The sequence below is a fragment of the Thunnus thynnus genome, chromosome 13 (genome assembly GCF_963924715.1).
Source record: "Thunnus thynnus chromosome 13, fThuThy2.1, whole genome shotgun sequence".
Taxonomy (NCBI): Eukaryota; Metazoa; Chordata; class Actinopteri; order Scombriformes; family Scombridae; genus Thunnus; species Thunnus thynnus.
The window spans coordinates 24,592,580-24,616,605 of record NC_089529.1 but is presented as its reverse complement, the minus strand read 5'-3'; the positions used below and the strand labels follow the sequence as shown (position 1 = coordinate 24,616,605).

Below are 24,026 nucleotides of genomic sequence, written 5' to 3'. Positions count from 1 at the left end.
AGGTTTTGTCAGAGTAGTAAGAGCAACCATGCACTTTAAAGGGGAAACTGAGGAAATACTGTGTTAATAACACTTCCTAAAACTGTCATTCACACTATTGAACTGAATATTTTTGTGACTATGTCCCTTTAAATACAGTTTATTCTAGGTGAAGGAGCTGCCACTGATGAGCTGTTTTAGTGCACTACCTCATCTGGCCACAAGAATGCACTCTAGCACCTTTTCAGAGCTCAACTGGAGTCACAGAGTGAGGCACTTTGGATGGGGGTCCAACAGGCAACATATAGAGCAAATTTACATTTCTCATAGATAAGACTGCCGTACAACACAAAAAGTCCAACTGTACACACAATTCCCTAAAATCTACAAACCTTTTTTTTTTTTGCTTCATCACATGACAGTGAAGAAAGACAGTGAATAACTGCAGAGGGATCTTGTATTCTAAGACAACCCTCCGAATTTGGTTAGTGCAATTTTCTCAAGGTTGTTACTTGAAATTTCCAGCCCTATCATTAAAAGGTTCAACATGAGCTCATCAAGATGAATAAAAAACAGTTTTATACTGATGCAGACTAATAGAAAGGCTAGTATTTCAAGAGAAAATAATTTCTGATATCCCTTATATTAGAAGAACACACATACAATCTGACAAGACGAGACAAGACAGGATGTGATCTAGATTGAAGATGCAAAAGAAAAGTTACAAATGGGAACCACCATTATCAATGATAATGCATTACTTAAGATATACAGCTCAACTTTTGCTTTTAATTAAAACAATAAAGAGTTTATAAAATTATTTTGACAGCATACAGTGTATTACTTACATCACTTATTTTTTACTTTATTTATCAGAAAAACAGCCTGTACAGCCTGGCTCACCTGTATTTAAGATGCCTGTATTTAAGATGCTTTGAATCTCTCACCATGCCTGTCTTGGGTACATGTCCATGGCCGTCTACATGAGTAACATCAGTGCTGGGGCTTTACCGAGTCATTGGGTTTTGTGTTTAAAACACTTGTCGTGGCATACACAAAGACTAGAGTTGAGAGAGGGAAGGAAGTGTTGGATAGGCAGTTAGCCAGGGGAAAGGTATTTCAGAGGTTAAAAGACCTTAACCTCTTAACATCCACCGGGTCGCCGGTGACCCGCTTAAGCCAGTTGTAAGCGGTAGCATCACACAGTAATGAGTAAAAGCAATTGGCACAATTTGGCCAATTTGAGATGATTGGAGAGGTTCAGGGACACCAGTGACACCTCAAACTAAAAACTCCTTAGCTCACATAAGGTGGGCCTAGAGGTCTGGGATTTTAAACAGGTTGACAAGATGTGGAAGGTATATGTTGTTCTGCATAGTTCTGGCATAAAGCATGTCCTAATTATTGTTATTTAAATATGACTCATTATAGACAAGGACCAAAAACACTTTTTTGAGCCTTATTTGAACTGGTGTTTTTACTTGTCAAATGAAGCCCAATACATGCATCGTGGTCTTACAGTTCTTCTGTTGTAAGCTTTTCCATTTACGTATGCCAAATAGGTGAAAATTCTATAAAAAAGGTGGATGTTAGTCTGTACACCAGGTTCAAATGGTAAGGGTTTTGTGTTTAGCCTGGCTTATTCATGGTGATTGAATGGTCGTTTGATGGCTGTGTACCATATGAGGTCTGTCTGGGTTGAGCATCATGGCAGTAGTGTGGTTACTTGGTATCAGATTTAGTTGGTTCTTTTGCCTCCACTGGTTAAAAAGTTATTATCTGGTTTGGTCCTGTTGAAAGGATGGCTACTGTGGAGGATTTTGTACAGTGTCCATGTGTGGAATTACTGGATACGTGTACTAAAGACCAGTTGCAGAAAACTGCAGAACATTATGAAGTAGATCTTCCTAAGCAGGGTCATAAGGAGGCTACATGGATCACTTTAAGGGCCCAGTCAGGGCAGCTTGAAGTTTTGTCAGCACTAGCAGTCCCTATTTGTTCTTAAGGTGATGTGATGGCCACTGAAGAAGCAGCTGCTGGTCCTCTGTTGCAGGGAAGGTCAAGTTTTCCTTTGTCTGATTTCTGCAGTACCAGCAGTAGTTCTATCTCACACAGGCTCAGTCCTCTACTGGACTCTATGGGTAATGCTCTCCTCAAATCACATGCACACAATCACCCACTGAAATTTGCATGTATGTAGCTGGCTAATACGGATGCGCCTACCGATTACGTGTGCCTCACACAGTATGAAAGTCAGTGTCTCGCTGCTGCTCACATCCTTCTCCGAGGACTTCCTCTGTTTCAACTCTGGCAACGGAGGGACCATTTTTGGCTGTGTGATGTCTCCCTCCGCTGCAACGAGAGCGACCCAGAGCTCAAGATTACATTGATGATGAGTCCCCTGCTTCGTCTCGTACCCTACTGCTGCCGCCAGACACCTCAGCTGAGTATGTCCCATCGGCTTTGCAGATGGATGATGACGTCATGCTCTCGTCTTTGTCTGCAATATCGCTGACCTTCGGAAATCCACCACCAACTTCAGTTTACAGTGATTTTCCAGAGGTTATGGCCATGGCAGTGGACGGTGTAAGGCTCACACTGCCCTCTCTATCCTACCCAAACCGGTTAGCTAGCCATGTTAAGGCTTTTACAGCCTTGCTCATCTGGCTCAACCAGGCTTTGTTTCGTTTCCTCTCCCAGATATTTGGCAGTGTGTCAAAGCGTCTGGAAAGGAGCCGCTGAAAACAAAGTCACAAGTTGCAGGACTGATTTCCTCCCTGAGAGTGCAGAGCCACACGGAGACAGGCTGTCCCGGTGTGCCCCCTTTGGAAGTGGCCCTCACAGCCCTCCTGATTACTCACGCAGCCGGCTGGTCAGCGAGTACGAAACCACTACCTCTACTGGTGCAGGACCAGGACACCATCAGCTCCTGCTGCGTCAGCCTCCTCCAAGACCATCTCAACAGAGACACTGCAGCACTGGCCCTCCCGCAACCACAGAGTGGCCCTTGCTGGGACACAAAGCACCAACAGACCCCTGCAGAAGCCCTGCACATGGGGAGAGTCCGCGGCACTGAAATGACTGTCAGTGGGAGAGAGCGTCACATCGGCGCAGGCTATGTTTAACTGCCCCTCCCCCTGGATGTGCTGGCAGAGTTCACTGGTCATGTTCATGTGTTCTGCTGTGTTGAAAATATTTTAATAAAACAAATTACATTTTCCACAAAAGAGCTAAATCCCTCCCCTCTTCCACCTCTCCGGCCCTCCATGATGCTGTGATGACAGCGGCCAGTGGGTCAAAGACGCTGCGTAATGCAGAAAGTACTCACTCAGCTGGTGCCCCTGCCTCACTTTCTTCAGTTAGGGAAGCAGACAGCACGTCCTAATTCAGCTGCGGGCTGTGCTAGCCAGAAAAAAGTCAGTGCTGAGCTCACTCATGTTATGTTAGGCATGATGTTGTGAGAAAGAAACATATCTCGCCCGACATAGCAACACACAGAAGCAGATCTGTCTTCCGCTGTGCTCACTGTTGCCGTTATCTATCAGACCAGCCAGCATGGCTCGTCTCCCCGGCTAACGGTGATGCAGTGAGCGTCGTTATATCCCCACTGAAGAATAACATTTCGTGCCCACACACTGACTGGGGAGAGGATGGTTCATATCTGTTTAGTGTGTGCACTATCTCCTGCTGCTTTTGCTGCTACCCTTCACAGGACCAGCATACACAGCTCATCTCTCAGGTCAACAATAGCGTGGCCAGCAGCATTACTTCCTCCATAGAGAGTAATGCCCCAGGCCTGCACATGAACCGAGGAGAGGAGGCATCACATCTGCTTCACTCCCCTCCAGTTATTTCCATGGGAAATACGGAGGCGAACACACTGACACAACATCAAACGCTGTGTTGAGGCAGCTGACAGTGATGCACTGAGGGACCACGATGTCGGCTTGGCCCTTTCAATATTGGCCCCCAATGGGCTAATCTTCCATTTATGGAAGCTTTAGCAGCAGGGAAGGTCGAATCGGAGTACTACAGCTTTCTGGCTTTCTGGCCCAGCTGGTCACCTGCCCTCTGACACAGTTTTACAAGGAATAGCGTCACAGCTGTATGTTCATGGGGTGGATGGACAAACACTGAGACTGTGTTTTTCACTCCAGTTCAGTTGTGTTCCTCCTCCATTCTTGGGCATCAAGGAGATAAATTTAGAGGAGATAGATTCTCTCTCCAGGGAGATCCAGGACCTGTTGCTGTCTCAATCATTCCCACTCACAACAGACAGAGGGGGTTATATTCAGTGTACTTCCTGGTCCCCAAGAGGACTGGAGCTTTCAAACCCATTTTGGATCTCCAGATCCTGAACCAACGCATCACAGACAGATGGTCTGCATGCTAACTTTCAGGAGATTGCTGGAACTGGTTCAACCAGGCGAATAGTTCACCACCATTGACCTGAAAGATGCATATTTTCACGTTGAGGTTGTGCCAAAATGCAGGAAGTTCCTGTATTTCAGCTTTCAGGGGATAGCCTACCAGTACAACAGGCTACCATTTGGCTACTCCCTGGCTCCCTGAACATCCAGCAAGTGTGTGGACACCGTGCTGCAACCACTGCACGACCAGAGCATGAGGGTCTTGTTCTACTTAGACAACCTGATTGTCATGGTCAGGGCCAGGGAATGGGCCATTTTCCACACAGCCAAGTTGGTGCTTGGATACCAAGAGGCACAAGCGCCGCATGGTGAACGTTCCCCCATCAGTGCAGCAGGACCTGCGTTACTGGGGTCCCCACAGCATCTGTCAATGAGGACACCACTGGGTCAAGTGACCTCCTACATAGCAGTGAACACAGATGTGCCCCTGACAGGGTGGGGGAGTACCTGCCTGGGGAAAGCGAATGGTGGTGTGTAGCATTAAGAGGAAAATTGACAAGATTTCCTTATTCAGCTGCGGGCTGTGCTAGCCGGAAAAAAGTCAGTGCTGAGCTCACTCATGTTATGTTAGGCATGATGTTGTGAGAAAGAAACATATCTCGCCCGACATAGCTGTACTGGTAGGCTTTCAGGGGATAGCCTACCAGTACAACAGGCTACCATTTGGCTACTCCCTGGCTCCCTGAACATCCAGCAAGTGTGTGGACACCGTGCTGCAACCACTGCACGACCAGAGCATGAGGGTCTTGTTCTACTTAGACAACCTGATTGTCATGGTCAGGGCCAGGGAATGGGCCATTTTCCACACAGCCAAGTTGGTGCTTGGATACCAAGAGGCACAAGCGCCGCATGGTGAACGTTCCCCCATCAGTGCAGCAGGACCTGCGTTACTGGGGTCCCCACAGCATCTGTCAATGAGGACACCACTGGGTCAAGTGACCTCCTACATAGCAGTGAACACAGATGTGCCCCTGACAGGGTGGGGGAGTACCTGCCTGGGGAAAGCGAATGGTGGTGTGTAGCATTAAGAGGAAAATTGACAAGATAAGAGCAGTTGTTGGTCATCCTTATAGCCCTGGACCACTGTTTGGCCGTGATATGCAGAGATGACTCAGAGGTTGGCGACCTAGCCCTGTTCCATCCCCCAAGTTTAGGGGGCTCTGTCCCAGGAGGTGGGCTCGATAGGTGCGCTACCCATGTTGGGCCAACCTTTCCAGGCTCCTGAGAGGGACAGGGTTATGCACGCTGGACTGTCTACATGTGGTGCAAACCATCCAGACAGTGAGAGCAGGATCCACCATTACTTGCTACAAGCAAAGTGGTTGGGGTTCCTACGCTGGTGCAGGGAAAGGAGATTAGAGGAGGAGAGGTTCTCTCCTTTCTACAATATCCGGTGGAAAAGGGGCTGTCTCATGCGATTATTAAAGTGTGTGTATTATTGAATGTGATTTCCTCCTGTCATGAGGTATTTGGTGACAGACCTGTCTTTGCCCACCCCCATGTGAAACATTTCTTACAGTGGGTTAGGAGACAATGCCCAGTGAAGCATGTCTCCACAACCCAGTGGAAACTATCTTGAGGCCCTAGTGAGTGATTCCCATGAGCCTCTGGAGTGCTCCTCCCTGAGGGCATAGTCATTCAAGACAGCTTTGCTGCTTGCACTGACCTCAGCTAAGAGGTCCTGGGCAATATATGCCTGCATCCTCCACTGATCCAAGATGACTTGGGGAATGTGGTGTACAGGATGTCTGTTGTATGATTTATGACCCCTGCAAGGTTAGGCCATGGTTACACCCAGGTTCATGTTGAGGTTAACTGGGCTGGGTTGGAACCCCTACTGCTCTGCTGAAGAGGCTTTGTTCATAAAGTAGTAGGCAGGCCACAGCGACTGACCTAGAGCCGGTCAGGCTCAGTGAGGCTAGTCTGATGACATGTCATGACATGAACATTCATCGGGCTCTGCCTACTATACCCATAGAGTCCTGTAGAAGGCAGAGCCTGTGTGAGATAGAATGAAATAAGCACAGGCAGAGCCCTCTACCTATGGACCCTGCTGTTCATTGAAGCGGTTTGGGGATATGAGCAGCAGAGAGAGACGCTGCCTTTTATACTGTGTGAGGCACACGTAATTGGTAGGCACATCCTGATTGGCCAGCTACGTACATGCAAATTTCAGTGGGCAATTGCATGTGTGTGATTGGAGGAGAGTATTATCCATAGAGTTCAGTGGAGGGCTCCGCCTGTGCTTGTAGAACTACAGTACAGTACAGTACTGTAACCTTCATTTTAACCCAAAACTATGATGTTTCCTTAACCCTAAACAAGTTGCTAACCAAAACTTGAAGCAGCTATAATTAATATTCTTTATAATAACAATGTATTAAATGACAATATGTAATGTGAGAGGTGTTGATTGAAGTGACGAACCTACAGAGAATTATCCGCAACTCTGCAGCTCCCCTCAACTTTATGGAGCTTTATAGGGAGTTTCAGCTCATTGTTTAGCTGTCCGGCTGCAACTTTACTGTTTTTGTTTCTTGTTTTCAGCTGCAGCAGACAACTGTTTTCACAGAAAAAACTCTAAAATCCCACTGTACAGTATCTGCTTTGTACCAAACGGCAAACAGACACAGTGTAGCAGAGGCAAATAGTTGAACTCTGGTAGAAATCACAAACAGACCTAAAGGAAAGTGAATACTGGGCTAACATTCGTGCCAGAAACTCCAAATGAATGATAATGTTGCTCCGAAACGGCTGGCCAAGTGGCCAAAAAAAATCAGTCATTGCAGATTTAACCAAAGCTCTGTCAGATCATAAAACAGTTTTATTTCTGAAAATACATTGTTATCTTGCTGATAGGGGCATTAGATCAGAGAGTTATACTTGTACTGTATGTGTCTTTCTGGAGGCCATGAGCCAACAATATGTTTTGTCATTTAATTTGACTTGTTGAAAGAAAAAAAAAAAGAATAGTTATGTAAATTAAATAAAATTAGCTTTACTCAGGAACAAAGGCAAATAGTGATTGGGCAAAAAAACAGTGATGAATTGAAAAGAAAGGTTATCACAAAAACTAAAAAAATATCAAGCTTTCATATTATAGAACTAAAACAAATATGGTTTTGTGCATCAGAACCCGTGTGTGGTTCAACAAAAGGGCAGTCATAAATCTTTGGCTGGCTTTATAGCTTATATTTGCTCTTTTTTAATATAAATTAAGAGTTGAAGTTATATTGCATCTTATTGTTATAGTGTTGCTGTTATCCAGGACACATTTGGCTAATGGTATTGTGTTCAATTCCATCTACTAAATGGAGTTTCCCCTTAAATTAATGTGGATAAGAGAGCTCAGATCACAGAGCAGTCAACCTTCTTTTACCAAGCTGTAAACCCCCCAGTGGACCAACTGACTTGCTCTTGGAATCAAGGTTAAGTTTCACTTGAGGTTGAGCTACTACAGGTCTCTTACAACATCAGAAGCATGGCCTTGGGGTTTCCACTCTGTACTCTACAGCTGCCCTCTTAACATGACGGGTCGGCTTGGTCCTTCCACCCACTGCCCATATCAGAAGGTCTTTATGGAGCAAATTCAGACAAACTTCCCGTGAAGAGAAACAAAATTCTTCTTCTTGCCTCTGGGAGCATATCATTTATAGTCATGTTGACAGGCACACATACTATGTATAATAAACACACAAGCAAAAAAGAGCCATAGATTAAACACAGCGAGGACTTGAATGCCATGAAGGAAGCTCAAATACTTAGAAGGCAAAGATCAATGACCAAGACCCTTTAGCCTTCATTTAGACCTTCAGGGGGTGAATGCATTTGCAATCTAACACAACACACACTGCAACTGCATTCAACTCTAAGTGTATATAAATGTTTTGTCTCTGTCACTACACCCCATATGTAAATGATGGGTGGGAGGGGTGGGGGCTGGGACTACACTATGCCGAAAAACTACACAGTGGTTTTCAGTTGTGAAATTTGTTTGGACTTGTTTGTCAGACTTATTGCAATAGTGGTCATTACATGTCCAGCAAGCAATCTATGAAGTTCTACAGTGATTTACATCATACATTTAAATTCTTTCATTTAGAGATTACAAATTGAAATTTACATTTGCATATGACGTAAGTACCTGTTTCTTAACACAACATATGTACCACACATTAAACAGTCTTGTGCCTATGTACCATACGTAACATAGGTACAAGACTGTTTTTTTTCTTCTTACTGTTTCCATTCACTATGTACAGAAAAGCAACAAACTGCCAACGCCTTCCACAGAGCCTTGGTTGCTTAAATTGAATTAATCTGATGAAATCTTTTGAAATTATGGCCAGTCATTTCTCTGGTTCAATTTTTCTGCAACTTGAAATAGAAATAGACCTACAGTGGGAATAAAAACTCTGACTAGGAAACTAACAGCCACTAAAGTACATTGTACTACAAATTGGGGCAAACCCAACTAAAAAGGGTCAATGACAGCCAAACACAAGGTGCACAACACCAAAAAACAATGACAGGCACATTCATACGAGTGCACCAAGACCAAGAGGGTCCTCAGAGCCCTGGGCGCTTGACTTCTCTGCACAGTTCTCACACTACTGGATGGAGAGCTACTTGAATCCCTCTCTCAATCTGATGGTCACAGCCCCGAGTGCTCCCATAACCACTAAGACTATGACTACTTCCACTATGATTTTCTGTTATTTTTTTATCATTTCTTATGATGTCAGATGTCTATGTTAAACATTACACTGTTTCAGACGGAGGCTGAACTGAGGGGCTGCATAAAGAGCCAGTGTAAGATAAACAGGCATTTTTTGGTTTGTAAATCATGCAAATATATTCAAGTGGAACCTCAGAATATAAATATAGACCTGGAAATGTGCATGATACGTCCCTTTTAAGGTCACTGAGCTGCATTTTGACCTCAAAGTTGGAGAAACCATAGAATGATATGTTGTAATGGCTGCGCTTGCTTTGCTGGTTGCTGCTAACTCATTTGTGTCTGTCATGGCCATTATGGAAATAAAAAGCTATATTTTAGAATTTTTTTTTCTTTGTCATGGTTTAATTTTATGCATAACACCTTGTTTGTATTGCATGTTATTTGTTTTATTTTATTTCATTTTCTATTTTTTATCTTTGCATTGAATATGTGTCCTTAGTTTTAGTTTTCATCTGTACTTTTTTTTTAGTTTTGTGACTATTTGGATGTAACTGTGTTATATGTAAGTTCTTTATGACAGAATTCAACCAAACCATGCCACCGCTGACCCTCATTATTCTATACAGTACATAAACTGGGTGACTTGCATATATATATCCAATATGAAGTCAGGTGAGGTCAAGATAGCTATAGCTTCCCTTCATTCATAAAGAGTACTATTTCTACACAAAATCATAAGAAAACCGGCACAAACCTCTGCCCCCCCCCATTCAGTTTTTGTTGCATATAACAATATAAAATAAACATAAACAAGTCAAGCGCAAATTGGAGTTGAAAATAAAACAATCATAACAAATGCTGAACGGCATAGAGCAATTTTCTGCTGGAGTCAAACAAACAAATGTCCAGGTGCTGTTTTAACCGATAAGTGGCTGTGCCTTTGATTTCACAAATAACAATGACAACAACCCACAGAGGAGGGAGTCATGTCTGAATAGAAGTGATTCTTTAACAAAAAACAAGCACTGTTAATGCACCTTTGTTAAAATGACTGAGGGCTCTTCTCAGTAATGGGGGCAAAAGGGGAAAAACATCAGGCTTAAGTAGTTGGACAATGGTTAGAGATTTGTGAAGGTGAATAAACAAAATTTTCTCTTAAAGGAATAGTTCAACATTTTGGGGAATATACACATATCCACTTTTTATCAAGGGTTAAATGAGAAGATTAATACATCTACTATCATGTCTGTCCATTAATTATGAAGCTAAACCATGCTGTAAACCATTAGAGGATGGTATAAACAACCATATAATGCCTCTCCTGCTAACCTTGTTAGCAGGAGAGGTGAGAACACCTGTAACCATGGTAACTATACACATCAAAGATGGAGATGTGCTCAGAGGACATACAAATTAAGAGTGAACCCACAAACACACGTCTCTCCAAGTCTCTCTCCATATTGCCCTGCTAGCTACTACGACCCACAGACGGCGAAGTGTGGTTTTGTCTGTGTGACTAGCTGTTTGCCCAAAATCACATTTGATTGGATGAACTTTTGTAAATGCCCCTGAGTACAGGGTGAGTCATCAAACATTTGAAACCATTTTACAGGAAGAGATAAGACAGGGATTAAATTATTTACAAATTCATTTAGAGCTTTGTTTCAGAATTTCCCTATTTAAAGTGACTTTAGCATCAGTGGTTTTAACTGTTGTTAACATTAGTGTTAGCTTGTTTTCCTTTGGTATTAGTAATAACTAAATAATTTTTTTTGTCAAAACAAATTTGCTGCTCTGAAATTCATCCTACAAAATGAGATGGACAAAGGGAGATTTTTTGCAAACAGTAAATAGTGTCAGTAAAAACAGAAGCTACATGTTTGTGAGCTTTCTTTACTTAACGTTAAACCTGCAGTGCAGAACTTTTACATATAAATGTAATGTTCATTACATTCAAGCGCTTGCCAAATGAGTTTACACAATGCCGATTAAACCTATCACCGCCAGATAAATCTCTCTGTATTTCACAGTACAGAGCTTTTAAATCAGGGGCGACATTCCCGCGCTGGTCATTTGGCCGTTAATCATCTAGACTTTCTAAATGTTATCGGACCGAACGGATCAAATTCTGATAGCGAAACGAGTCATTTTGCAGGGGTTGCGTGATGCTCAAAACAATTTATCCACCGTTTTACAGCTGCGACAGTAGGTTACCGCCAGTACGTACTGGCCATCTTTCATACTGGGACACATCCCGGTGGGCTGTCAAAAATACGTTTTTGGGTCAGTGGACCGTTAAAACCGGCCCTCTCTGTGTGCCTGTCATTCGGGGTGTGCATGAGAGCATGCTGCATGTATGTGTCAGGCCATATTCAGACCAAATCAGGCTTTGCGGTGCACCACTGCAGGGTTGACCGGAGGTGTGTGGGTGTGTTCGTGCTCTAGAACTTAATCGCTGTGAAACAATCAGAAAGTAACATTTATTGATTTGATTCACCGGCTTTCTTGCTACCACCTCTCCCTCTCGTCATTCGCTCAGACAGAAAAGTCTACTTTTAATGTTGTCTTTGTACTCAGGCAATCACAGCTGAGTGTCCCTGTTTACTCTCACTGCCAGAAGGGGGAGAAAAAAGTCCTCCAGCTTTAAATAATCAACAGTGTCAGTTAGCTAACCAGCTAATGTTAGCCCAGAGTTAAAAGCCTTTTTGCTAACATTTTCTTGTTCAATTGCTATTACATGCAATATATTGTAGTGTTAATAAGTGTCATTCTCTCTTAGTTCTAGATAGTCAATGATAAGAGGGTGGTTTGATAATAAACATAGAAGTCAAAACAGAGGATTACTGGTAACAACTTGGTTTGGTGTGAACATTAAGACATGCATTGTTAAACTGTGCGCCCCCCCCCCCTCCAAAAAAAAAAAAAAAAAGAATTACAGCATGATGCCAGTGCCTGCATATTCATAAGTTATGAAATATTACCAAGCCGACGTACGTGCTGCAGCCACTCCTTTGTAAAAACTGTATTTGTTCAGTCACAGCTACTCATGACAAAACCAGCAAAATGGAGAAAAGCTTGTCTTTGATGATTAGAGCTATCGTGATTAACTGAACGCTTGTTATCACAAAGATAATTAGTGAGTCATTGTTTAACAATAAATAACATTACTTATTTAACACTGTGTAATGATCTGGAGTGCAAAGTGTCTGTAGGAAACTTATACTACTATTTTTGGCTGTTGACGGTGCTGTTGTCATTTTACCAACCTTTCAGATGGCTACTAAGATGCAATATCTTAAAAGAGTCTATTTCAAGTTTGTATGTCAAGTATGTTTCATGCTTTTAGAGGGGCCTGCACTGTGGCACTGTGTGCAGGAAAATGTGATGGAGAGAAAAAGAGAACTAGTGATGACAATGAAGGTGAGGAAAAGCAAGGGGAACGCAGGGGTTAGTCTACATTAGTTGTCTTTCATTATGAAATACAATATTACTTTCTCAGTGTAAAGGTCAGAAAAGAAATGTCTTTAATCTACTTTTGTCTTATGGCTTTATGGGAAATAATAAGGAACTGAACAGCCATGAAGCAAACAAAGTATATTAAAAGAATCACACACTTATTGTATGGTATGTTGGGAAACAAGAAATTAAATTAAGTGTAAAAAAAAAAAAAAGAAAAGAAAAGATTTTTAATAGTGCCAACTTAAGCGCATACTGTGACAGATCTGGTAACTCAGATGTGGACTCAAAAGGAATCAACAATCAAGCAAGAGTTTCTGACTTGGAAATAGTATTCATATCAACATCCAACTGACAATTCTGACTTGGAAACTGATTTTTCTGAAACATCTGCTATATCTGACTTGGCATTTAATGTAATAATATAGAACCAGGTAAACTTGGGAGACTCACATCAGCCAAAGTCCATCGTTCAATGTAATTAAGCCCAAATTTAATGTATATAATGTAATATTGTCAATGCACTGTATTTTAAACCCTCACGCAACCAACTCAATTATCATACGACCTTCTTGAGTAGTCAGATGACACGGATGCTCCGAAGTTGCTAACATAAGAGTCTTTCCCATCTCTACCATTCATTCCATAACACAGAATGAGTGGGCCCACTATGGAGCTGATTAAATGTGTGGGCAGGTAACTGGAAAATGATGGGAAGCCTGAGGGCTATAGACATTTTGACTTGTCAGAGCAGGAAAAGCATTAATGATGGCTGCATTCCATTGAAGAGAGCCAATCCCAGGGCTCTGCTATTGTGCATGCTAACTCACTGACATGACAATGACACATGAGCCATTGTTAATGTTATTATTTACACCTATGCTTTTCCTGCTTTGAAAGGTTAAAATGTGCAGCGTGAAAAGGGTCAATCGCCGGCCAGGAAAGGAACAACAGGGCCTGAAATGAGGAAAGAGTTACTGTGGTAACGGGGAAAGCGTGGAGGATGAGAATGAAAGGTGTAAAATAAAGTTAAGTGGATGCTGAGCCCGTGACAAATACAATAACACAGATATTTTTGAGCAATTTCAAATGTGGTATAAACAGTTTAATATTGACTACCCTTATAACAACAACAGATACATGTATTGTTGATTCAGTTATGTCTACATGCAAATGAACATATGAAGAGGGGAAGAAGGCTCTGAATTTTGTGCTTCCCCACAGTCAAAAGTTGAAGTCAAACAATACCCTTATTATATTGCAATACTTTTTAACATGTCACGTTGAATCACCAAATACATACACACATATAAATTATAAGTGGTTACACTGTATTAATTATTGTGTTCATTATATATATATATATACACACATATATATTTATAAAGCATTATTCTCTAGGAACCTGGTCTGATCGCAGTGCAAGGCAAAGTAGCTTAACTGTGGTGAGCCCTTACAGGTAGCCTAATTTCCTGAGTGCCCTTAAGGGTTGGCATTATAACGAGAGTTTATGTGTCTACTCTTTTCTGCCCCTTACAATCTCACAATAAATCATTCATAATCACTCCTGGTTCACCTGTTGATATCGGGCTGTAAAGGTTTGCTTTGCGGAGCTTCTTCATGGCCTCATAATCTTAATGGCCTCTGGGTAGGTGCTAAATAGCCAGTCCCTGAACAATACGCCAGTGGGAACAAGGACGCTTTTTAGCAGAGTTCATTATATCAGGATCAAAATACTGGCTCGCTTGCACCGAGTCTAATAATGCGGTTGCTGTGCACATGTAATGGATAAATAATGTAGTATTAATTTCAGGATATTGCAGCTTTAACCTTTGCAAGGTTGCACGCTTAAAGAAAAGACATTGTCACTGACCTTTTCATTATTGTAGACAAAACACTATCGTCAAGGACACATCGAGCGAAATGATTATTATAAGTGCAGCCATTTGCTGTTACAGAGTCAGTTAAAATGTATTGAATAGGATTTCTCTCTATTTAAGTTATTTGAGGATATTGAGTAATGAGTCTATAAGACACCAACTGGCACGCATATTAAACATGAGCTCAGAAGTACATTTTGTATGACTGATATCTTGCCTCGGGTCTCGCTTTCTAATCAATAGCGGTATCACCTTTACTTATTTAAGGTGTTGGCTCATTATGTACAGCACTTGTGGTATAATGAGAGCCTGAGGTGAAAATGTAATTAAAAAGATAATATCTTCCTCTACTCAAGTCATCTACTGAATACTGAATATTATAGGTGTGTTGATGTCTGTAGTAAAGCGTAACTCATGAACATTAAATATGAATGGAGAAATACATTTTTCTATGACAGATAGCTCACCTCATGTCAATTCCATCTACTCTGTTTGAATCAATAACACTATCTCCATTTATTTAAGATGTTAGTTAAAAAGGTTCACTGCACTTGTCCGGCCAGGAAGCAGAGATTGATTTCCAGAGTATAAACCTTGTAGGATTTATTCAAGCTCTCATGGTGCTCCTCAAGGTATTACCCTATATTTGTGTTAATTAGGAGTGCTTGTTTTATACTGCAGGTTCACACTGGTTTATGCATGTGATAAAGATTTCATGTTATTGGCATCTGCCAAGGTTCACTTCAGACTGAAGAAAAGTGCTTTCAGCATCAACAAATAATAAGTGGAGTTGGGTACATAGTATATATACTCATTCACTGTTTCTCTGCTCACAGTCTTTGGTCTTATGATATCAACAAAGCTCACTGAGGCTGAAGAAAATCCAAAAGTTGAATCTAATCTAATCTTAAGTCCTGCCAGCAGTCCCTATAGTCATCTGAATCATGATTCAAAACACAGAGTAATATATGAATGATGAGGTTATAAAACCACCTGCTGCTGTGAGTCTCCTTTTTGCCTTCACCACGACGGGACCCATGAAATACAGATAGGTAATGCCTCTATTAATACCTCTATTGCTGTTATAGCAATAGATAAATATAGTTCAATTTTCTGCCGTTTCTTAATCCAATTCTGGTATGTTATATGGTTGTATTTTTAATTTTTCTCTTATTGTAATTTTATTCACGGTTGTATTATTTTATACTGACTAACAAGAGGATGCGATAGATCGTTTTCATGATCAAGAGATTTTTAATGAGTGAGGTTCTCCTGGTAAAATAACAACACTCAGAGTGCAGGACCTGTTGATGACTCAGCACATGTTGAAATAACATGAGCCGAAAGTAAGTGAATTACAAACTTAACAGCATGAAAGTGTTTTCCTAAATGTTTTAAAAGGGTAGACATAAATCACAAATAGTAGCCAGCACTATGTGGGCTTGTTGGAAAAAGGGAAAATCAACATCATTTCAACATTTGCAGGTTATACAGGACATGCTCCAGTCAGAAATTGACAGTGCATCTCCTAGTAACCCTGGCCCTCAAATGTCAGTCGAACACTGTCATGGGATGCTCTCCCCAAAAGCCCTGAAGCATTGACACAGTTTCTACAAATACGTCCAAAAATGGATTTATCCTCTTCTAAAAAATGGAAACTCTGCACAATAGCTACAGTATCATTTTAGTTTTTATTTACTCACACCAAACGTGTGGAGAATTCAAATTTTTTAAACTGTGACAACTGAAGATGTCATTTAACATTTCACGGTAATGCACAAAACTCAGATGGTTCGACAAGTTTTGACTGCTGACTAATTAGCTAGCAATTAACTCACCACCGTTTGACAGTTATCTTTCTACATGGTGAAGTCACATTATGCTGGAGGAGGGATTTTAATGAGGTAACAAGATTATTGAACAGATGTGAACATGATGTTAAAGAGAAACTCTGCATGTGTGGAGGAAAATCATTGCTGTTCTGGCATCTACAGGCTTAAAGGATCAAATCTGTTGGATTAAGCACTACACTTAAGTGTGATGCAACACTGTGTATTATGTAACCTTTGGTATTAACTGCAGAAAGCACAGTGCAGAAGCAAACTGTTGCATTGGTTTAAGTATATCGATGTGCACGAGATAGCAGGAAAGTCCCAGGAAATTAGGAAAAACAAAACAACGAGCCGAGCAAAGACTGTTTCTGGAATATGGATTTTTGTTTAACATGAAAGAAGGCAATTATCATCCCTTGGAGAAGAAGAGAAGTAAGAACCTTACGGTAAAGATGAGTTTGGGTGCATGAACTCATGTTCATGGAAATGGAGAGTGAGCTTTTTGTTTGTTACAGGTGGCTTTCAGGTAACAGGACATCACTGACAAAAAAGGTGAAAGATGAAACTGATTGAACTTGCAGTGGCAAGGTCTAAAATCAGAATAGCGGCCAATGTAGTGCTGCTGTGAGGTTCAGAATCATCCTATAGGAAGCAGAATGTTTGGCCTACGTGTAGTTACTCTTTAACGAGTCCACGCCAGTCTACTGATTGTTTATTAACTTTTCAAGCCTCACAATTGAACAAAAGTTAATTAATGCTTCATTGTTAACTCTGATGTTGTAATTTTATGTCATAGTGCAAGTCTAGCCATTGCATTCTGAGTGGCACTTGAGCTGTGAAAAAATGGAAAAGCAGATGAAAAACTGAGTTATGACAGTTATGATGATGGAAATTATGTGTAGAAAGATGACAGCTGCACTCACATTTAGTCCATGTTCCACATAATGTCACAACAAAATGAATTTCTCTCACTGAATGGGAAAAATAAACAGTTGGCCAAGTGGCAAACTTCTGTTGCTCTAATAAATAATCAGGAAAGTAAATTTTATCATGATGGATATTGATTGTTATGTTTCTGTAAATGTTGCGAAACAATGAGAAAACATATATAAATCCAAAGATTATGTCTGCTGAGAATTGCTTTGTTTTTAAAGGATAAGGCTAGTGTTTATTAATATTTCCTTTATTGTCAAATGACAACCTTTAACATTGTGTGGTATTTTTATATGAAATCTGACATTTTCAACATGTATTTTGCAAATTCCGTATATACTGAAATTATTTTTTCCTCTCTGAACTGTTCAAGCTGAATGAAACAGGTACATGGACTCAGACTTCATCATCTGAGAATGTGTTCAGAAGAAAAATAAATAATACTATATAATAACAATACTGTATGTATTGCTGTGTTTTACCTGTGGTGCATCATCCTAAATTATATATTTGAAGTAAAAAAAAACAAACAATACCAACACTGATTATTTTGGACATTAATATCTTTTCTTTTTTATTAAGACAAGAACTCTTCATTGTTTTGTAAAAATGTCTATTTATGAACCAATACAAAATGTGTATGGGAATGTGGATCTCCTTTTCTCCATTAATACACATTAACATTTCCCAACAACAGCAGAGAGACAAAAAGAATCAACCTAAAAACAATGACTGGTGAAACAATTAAAACTTTTTTGGGAATAAACCAAGCTTCCAAAGGCGGTGGTGCGTTAAAAGTGACAGTAGTACAGCCACAACACGTTTCTGATCCTGCTTCATTTCAATAAACAGTGTACGCTTTATAACCTATGTCAACACAAAGCAATATTTAACACATCTTTTACAGTGCACCAAATATTAAGAAAAATACAGAAAACATGTACAACATATATGCAAAATAGCTCACCAATTTTGCTTCTTGGGTCTAAAATAATGTGTTGCACTTGATTTGATGAGGATGCATTGTACTTTCTTTTATGTCATTGATAGGTGGGGCCCAAACTTTGCATTCTACCTGAGATGCAGTCACATCGGTCAACAACGCATGAACCTGAGACAGGGCATTATAAAAAGAATTGAATGTGAGAAAAAAAAAAAAAAACTACATCTGTTAAGACCAAAGTCCCTTTTTTTAACTTTACTGGGCATTTAATGGGCATTTAATAGAAAATAAAAAAACATACAATAACCGAAATCTGCAATTTACTTCAATTTGGATCCTCATCATGTCTGAATATTTAAATCTACTCAAATGTTACATTTATGTTGTTTTGTTCAAGTTACTTTTTGTACTGGAACTTAAGAAGAGCAGTGACTCTTATTGATAGTACATTATTTGGAGACACTCCTGTCGTTCCAACCCACAAAAGGTTTAATATTCACAAAGAAAAATAATAATTCATCAACCTTAAGGGAGAAGACGATATTCAGTTCTGTTCCTTTATTGGCAAGTACATGTTCTGAAGTCTGATTTTTAATGGAAGCTGCCACATGTCACTCAAGCGAAATAGTGCTCACTGTCAAATACAAATCACACAATCTCAGTCTTACAGATGAGGTGACATCTGCTCTGTGATTCATAAAGCAACAATAACAAGTCAGCTAATAATTTTTTTTATCAGACACCAGACCATAAAACATCTAACCTAATCAGAACCCTTTCCCACCCCCACCCATCCACGTAACAAACACAAAACAGTGTCATCAGTATACAGTGTTAACTTAGTGGTAATTCCTCTGTGAGTACAGACTGTAAATTAACTCAAGTTTTAATAGAAGATACAGTCGGAGAGAGTTGGACACATAGCATCTTTGATCTTTGTCTGCAGCATCCCTCCTGTAGTCTCCATAAACAACTGCCACATCCATTGGAAAAGCTAAAACAAAGGTCCACAGCTCCCACCCAGTCTACCTGCTAAAACTGCAGAAAGAATATTGAATGCCTTTTTAAAATGCACAAATGCTCAGGAAAGTGAAATTAGTGTAATGCACTTGACAATAACCTTCTCAACTGGCTTTGGATGACACCAAACCCACCCTATCAATATGGAAAATATGAAAAGACAGGATGCAGTCTTCATGCATGACAATGGTATATTAAAGCTATCACACTGTTAATGTGTTTTGCGATCTATGCTGCACATTGACAAATTCTAATCAAATGTCTTAACATGTCAATAAAGTATTGAGTCTTGGATGTGTCCACACGGCAAGCAAAATCCCAAAGAATCCATTAACTTCTTGAGGAGGGATAAGTGTTAAAGTGGTGTTCATTGACATTTTCAGTACATGTGAATTTTGTCATTAGATATGATTGATGGTGATATATAGCATATATTAATATTTCTTATAAGGAAATACATTTTAATCATTAAAGAAACCAACTATAACGGAAAACCAAATGACTCAAGTTAAAACCTGAGTAACTGTGGCAAGAGAAGTCAACGCAATACCATTTAAAGGCCCCATGAAATGAAGAATACATTTTCCCAGTGTTAATCCGGTGTCCCTGTGTTAATTGTTCATTTATTATAAGCCAAATATATGTCAAACAATCAGCATCAGAGTATTTTTACCACAAAATCCCTGTTTCAAATGTTTGATGACTCTTCTTGCACTCAGGGATGTTTACAAAAGTTCATCCAATCAAATGTGAGTCTGGGCGAGTAGCTAGCCACGCCGGTCATATAAAAACAGCACTACACCGTTTGTAGCGCTACTTTGTTTTCATTTCCAGAACAATGTGGCTGAGGTCTAACTCATTCATCTCTCCCTCGTCCTGATCTTACAAGAGGCGAGGGAGGTGTGACGTTTAACTCTGTAAGCTCCGCCCACTTATTTAGCGGTCCAATCGAATGCGAAGGATTTGATTTAAACTCTTCTTGTAATTTTACACTGCTCAAATATTCAGTTTCACTGGGAAATACGTCACAGTAATAAAGCTAAAGATGCTCTAACTTCCACTTCATGGGGCCTTTAAGTAAATATCGGCAAAAGGACAAAACATCTTCACCACATTAGCCGTGTTTCCATTAAATTCGCAAAAGAATTTTAAGTGAATTTTTGAAATGTCACAAAAAGGAAAATGCGAATTAAGTACGTTTCCATCAATTTGTTTGAAATGAATAAACTACCCTACGCAACGCAAAGTTTTGTCAGAAGATGGTGTTCTTAAGTTGTAGTGCTCCCTCGGGCCAACGAAAGCAATTTAATTTTACTGAAGGTAGCTCCATCTAGAAATGATAACATTATAATAATAAATAACAAAACAATTTCCCATGACTTAGCTAAAACGTGGGCCTTTTGCTCCTTTATATGCCATGCAAAAAGCTGAGTTAAGGACAACAATCTACTTTGATATGAAATGTTTAATTTTAATAAAACTCATTGCTAATAATGAGAAATGTCTCTGAAATGAATATCGCTACATCAGGGCTGGGTAATATATCAATATTATATCGATATGATATGAGACTAGATATCATCTTAGATTTTGGATATTGTAATATTGTGATTTGGCATATGTGTTGTCTGTCTGGTTTTAAAGCAGCATTACAGTAAAGTGATGTAATTTCCTGAACTTACCAGACTGTTCTAGCTGTTCTATTATTTGCCTTTACCCACTTAGTCATTATATCCACAGTACTGATGATTATCTATCAAAAATCTCATTGCGTAAATATTTTGTGAAAGCACCTGTAGTCATACCTATAATATTGTTGCAACATTGATAGAAGTATTTGGTCAAAAATAATATTTGGTTTTGATTTTACTAAAAAGAAGCAAACATTGGAGGTTCTGATTTTACTCTGCAGTAAAACTTCTTCAAATAATTTTCACTTTTTTCACAAATTATGTTATTTTGTTTATGCTGCCAGAATAAGTGCCTTAATAAATAAAAGTTCTTGAGGTATAATTGCAGCCATTGTTGGGGTTAATGCTAAACTAGCATTAGCATAGATAAAATGCTGAAAATTAAGTGATATCAAGAGTAGAGACTCATTAAGGAGGCTGTTTGCTGTGTGAACACATAATACCAACAAACAACGCCATCAATAGACCCTCATTGCCATGTTAAGAAGCCAGGGCATTAATGCAAACCATGGATTAACACCACGGAGCACAACATGTGTATTAAGTTCAGTTACAAACAATTAATTACTTTTGGCATTCCTCAGTGCTCCCCAGCTGGCACGGCAAAACGGATTTCTTCATTTAGTTTTGGCAGGTGATACATAAATACGGAGCCCCCCCAACCCCCGGGGTCAGCTGAGAAACAAAAAGATCCATGTGTTAATCTTTACGCTTGGTTTAGAGATCTGTGTGCACGGTTAATCAACCGTGCACACAGATCTATAATCCGTGCCCTCGCAAATCCATGCCTGCAGATTTTTGTCAGAAGGCTACATTACCCATGATCCTTAAGATTTTGTGTGTGTTCATGGAGCCCACACACACACACACACACACACACACATACACACACACACACAGATTGTTGGAGTGCTTTCTCGGATGACGTGGCTCAATATTAATTGACTATGTTTTAAGAAGGATGATTTCATATTAAATATCTTCAGTCACATATTCTTGGAAATATAAAATTAAACGAGCAACTTCCCATTTTACAATCAGTTGTGTTTGAGCGCATGGATTGCATATCCAAGGGCACAGTTTACAATCCGTGGGCATGGATTCGTAACTCAAAGGCATGGATTATGAATCCGAGAGCATGATTTATAAAACGTGCACACAGATTTCTAAACCGAGAGTACAGATTTATACTTTCTTCCCAGCTGACCCCAGCGGGGCTCTGTACATAAAGCAAGGTAGAGAAGCAAAAATGATGTGTCATAGCATGTACATACATAAAAAAAAGATTAAAAAAAATCAATCAAGCTGCTGTATCAAAGCAAAAACCATATATATGGAAGGTGTGATGGAGGTGAAACGACTGGCCTGTCTCTCAGAGTATTCCTTAGTTTGAAGACATTTACTTTCCCAAACATTTGCTTGTTTTACAGTTTGACAAAACTCACAATGAGTGTGATACGATAAAATCCACAAAGGTACTCCATTTCAATTCTAATAAGTTGTAAAAAATATTTCTTAGTAAGGATTAGTGTACAATACAGCTGTGATTCCATTGGCTTGATTTACATTGAATTGTGTATGAACAGGATAACATGAACCCGCTGATGGGAGGACCAGGACAGCCATGACCTTTTTATGTTTTGTGCGGCTTAAATATTCCTGAAATTAACATTTTAATGTTAATGTTTCAGTTTGGAGTTTAGTTAAGGCTGCTTCTATTTTGAGCTATGTTCAGCACACCAGTATTTTTTGGTTGCTGTTTGGCCAATATAATACTGTATTTTTTTTAAATAGTCTTTTATTACTGAGGAATTTTGAGAGCCTGCCCAAAAACAGCTTTAGAAAAACCTATGTGTTCTTACTCTCCTACTGGTAAGAAAAAATATTCTTGAGTGGGAGCAGATGGAAATCAATTGAATCTCATCATTACAACTCAATGAAAGCCTGTGGGAAAACAGGGCATCCATTCAGCCAAACAGAAGAAAAATAACACTGAACAGAGAAAGAAACAAAAACAATGAAATGGCAGCGCTGTGAGAAAAAAATGATGTAGTAGGTAATTGTTTAAGATGCACTGTGCACTGAAGAACAAACTGAGGTTGCAAAGCAATGAATTAAAAAACTAAATTGGCCTAATAAAACGGGAAGATTATTTCATATTATTCTTTGCTGCCGTGTTTTCGATTATAGTTTGAATGCGGTTGTGTTCAAGAGGGTGCAGGGAGGGCCTATACAGTACAATGAACCTGTTTCTCATTTATGTCCTTTGTACAATGATATGTAAAGCATTCCATGCATTTTTGGAGCTGTCAAAATTTCAGGGACAAAAACAGAGGGAAGTAATGGCTTGAGACAAATCACAGTATACTGGAAAAAGAGTTTTTGTTATGCAGGAGACGGTGCGTGTGTGCAGACACATTTAGGGGAATGAATAAAGTGGCTGTGTAATTTTACCCTCATACAAAAGCCAACAGCACATTGATAATTACGAGTGGGGAAGATGACACTGGAAAAAAGGGGAACAACAAGGTTATGCAAATGAGGATCAACACAAATCCAACTTATGGATAGAACAAAAAAAATTCAGAACAAGGCACAGAATTTTCTGCAAATGGTTGAACTAAATAAAATTCGTACCAGCAGTTAGGGAGGTGTTGAATGGTGAAGCTCTCTACAGTGATTTCTGGCAACGTCTGGCGCACCCTCCCACCCCCCAACCCATCCCCTTCTCAGTTTACCGAAAAACCCCCAAACCCTCCCGTTTTTTGTCCTGTTTTGTTTTTAGTTTTTTTGTTCTTTTTTTTTTTACACACAAAACATTCCATCTACATCTGCAGACTAGACTAAACAACGGCTTAAAACCAGGCCTTTCTTTAAAACTCCATCTCTCTTCTACTCCTCGACCCCTCTACTCTCTCTAAAAGTGATCCTGAACCAATCAAACCTCTCTATCAACCCTGACTACCCCCCTCCCCCCTCCTTGCCCTGGCCCCAGAAACAGCCTGGTGTCCCAAAGAGGACACTAGAGTGAGGGGTCCTGCTTTGATTAGATGTAGTACTCTTTCTTTTCGTCCGAGTTGGTGTGGCCACCCTCTGCGTTGATGATGGCTGTATCTGCATCCGCTGCATCGTCTGCTCCTTTGGCTTCGTGTGTGAAGTAGGTACCTGAAGAGGATGGGAT

General features: G+C 40.1%; 1 protein-coding gene across 4 annotated transcripts in view; it reads right to left on the bottom strand.

Moving 5' to 3' along the window:
* Positions 1-17,736: 17,736 nt before the first annotated feature.
* The window catches only part of cadm1a (cell adhesion molecule 1a), a 409,871-nt gene continuing 403,581 nt past the window's right edge, over positions 17,737-24,026 (bottom strand). For all 4 annotated transcript variants that reach the window (XM_067608757.1, XM_067608756.1, XM_067608758.1 and 1 more), the window contains one exon: positions 17,737-24,010. In XM_067608757.1, the coding sequence (XP_067464858.1) occupies positions 23,892-24,010 (119 nt within the window). In that variant the 3' untranslated portion in view covers positions 17,737-23,891. The remainder of the gene's footprint in view (positions 24,011-24,026) is intronic.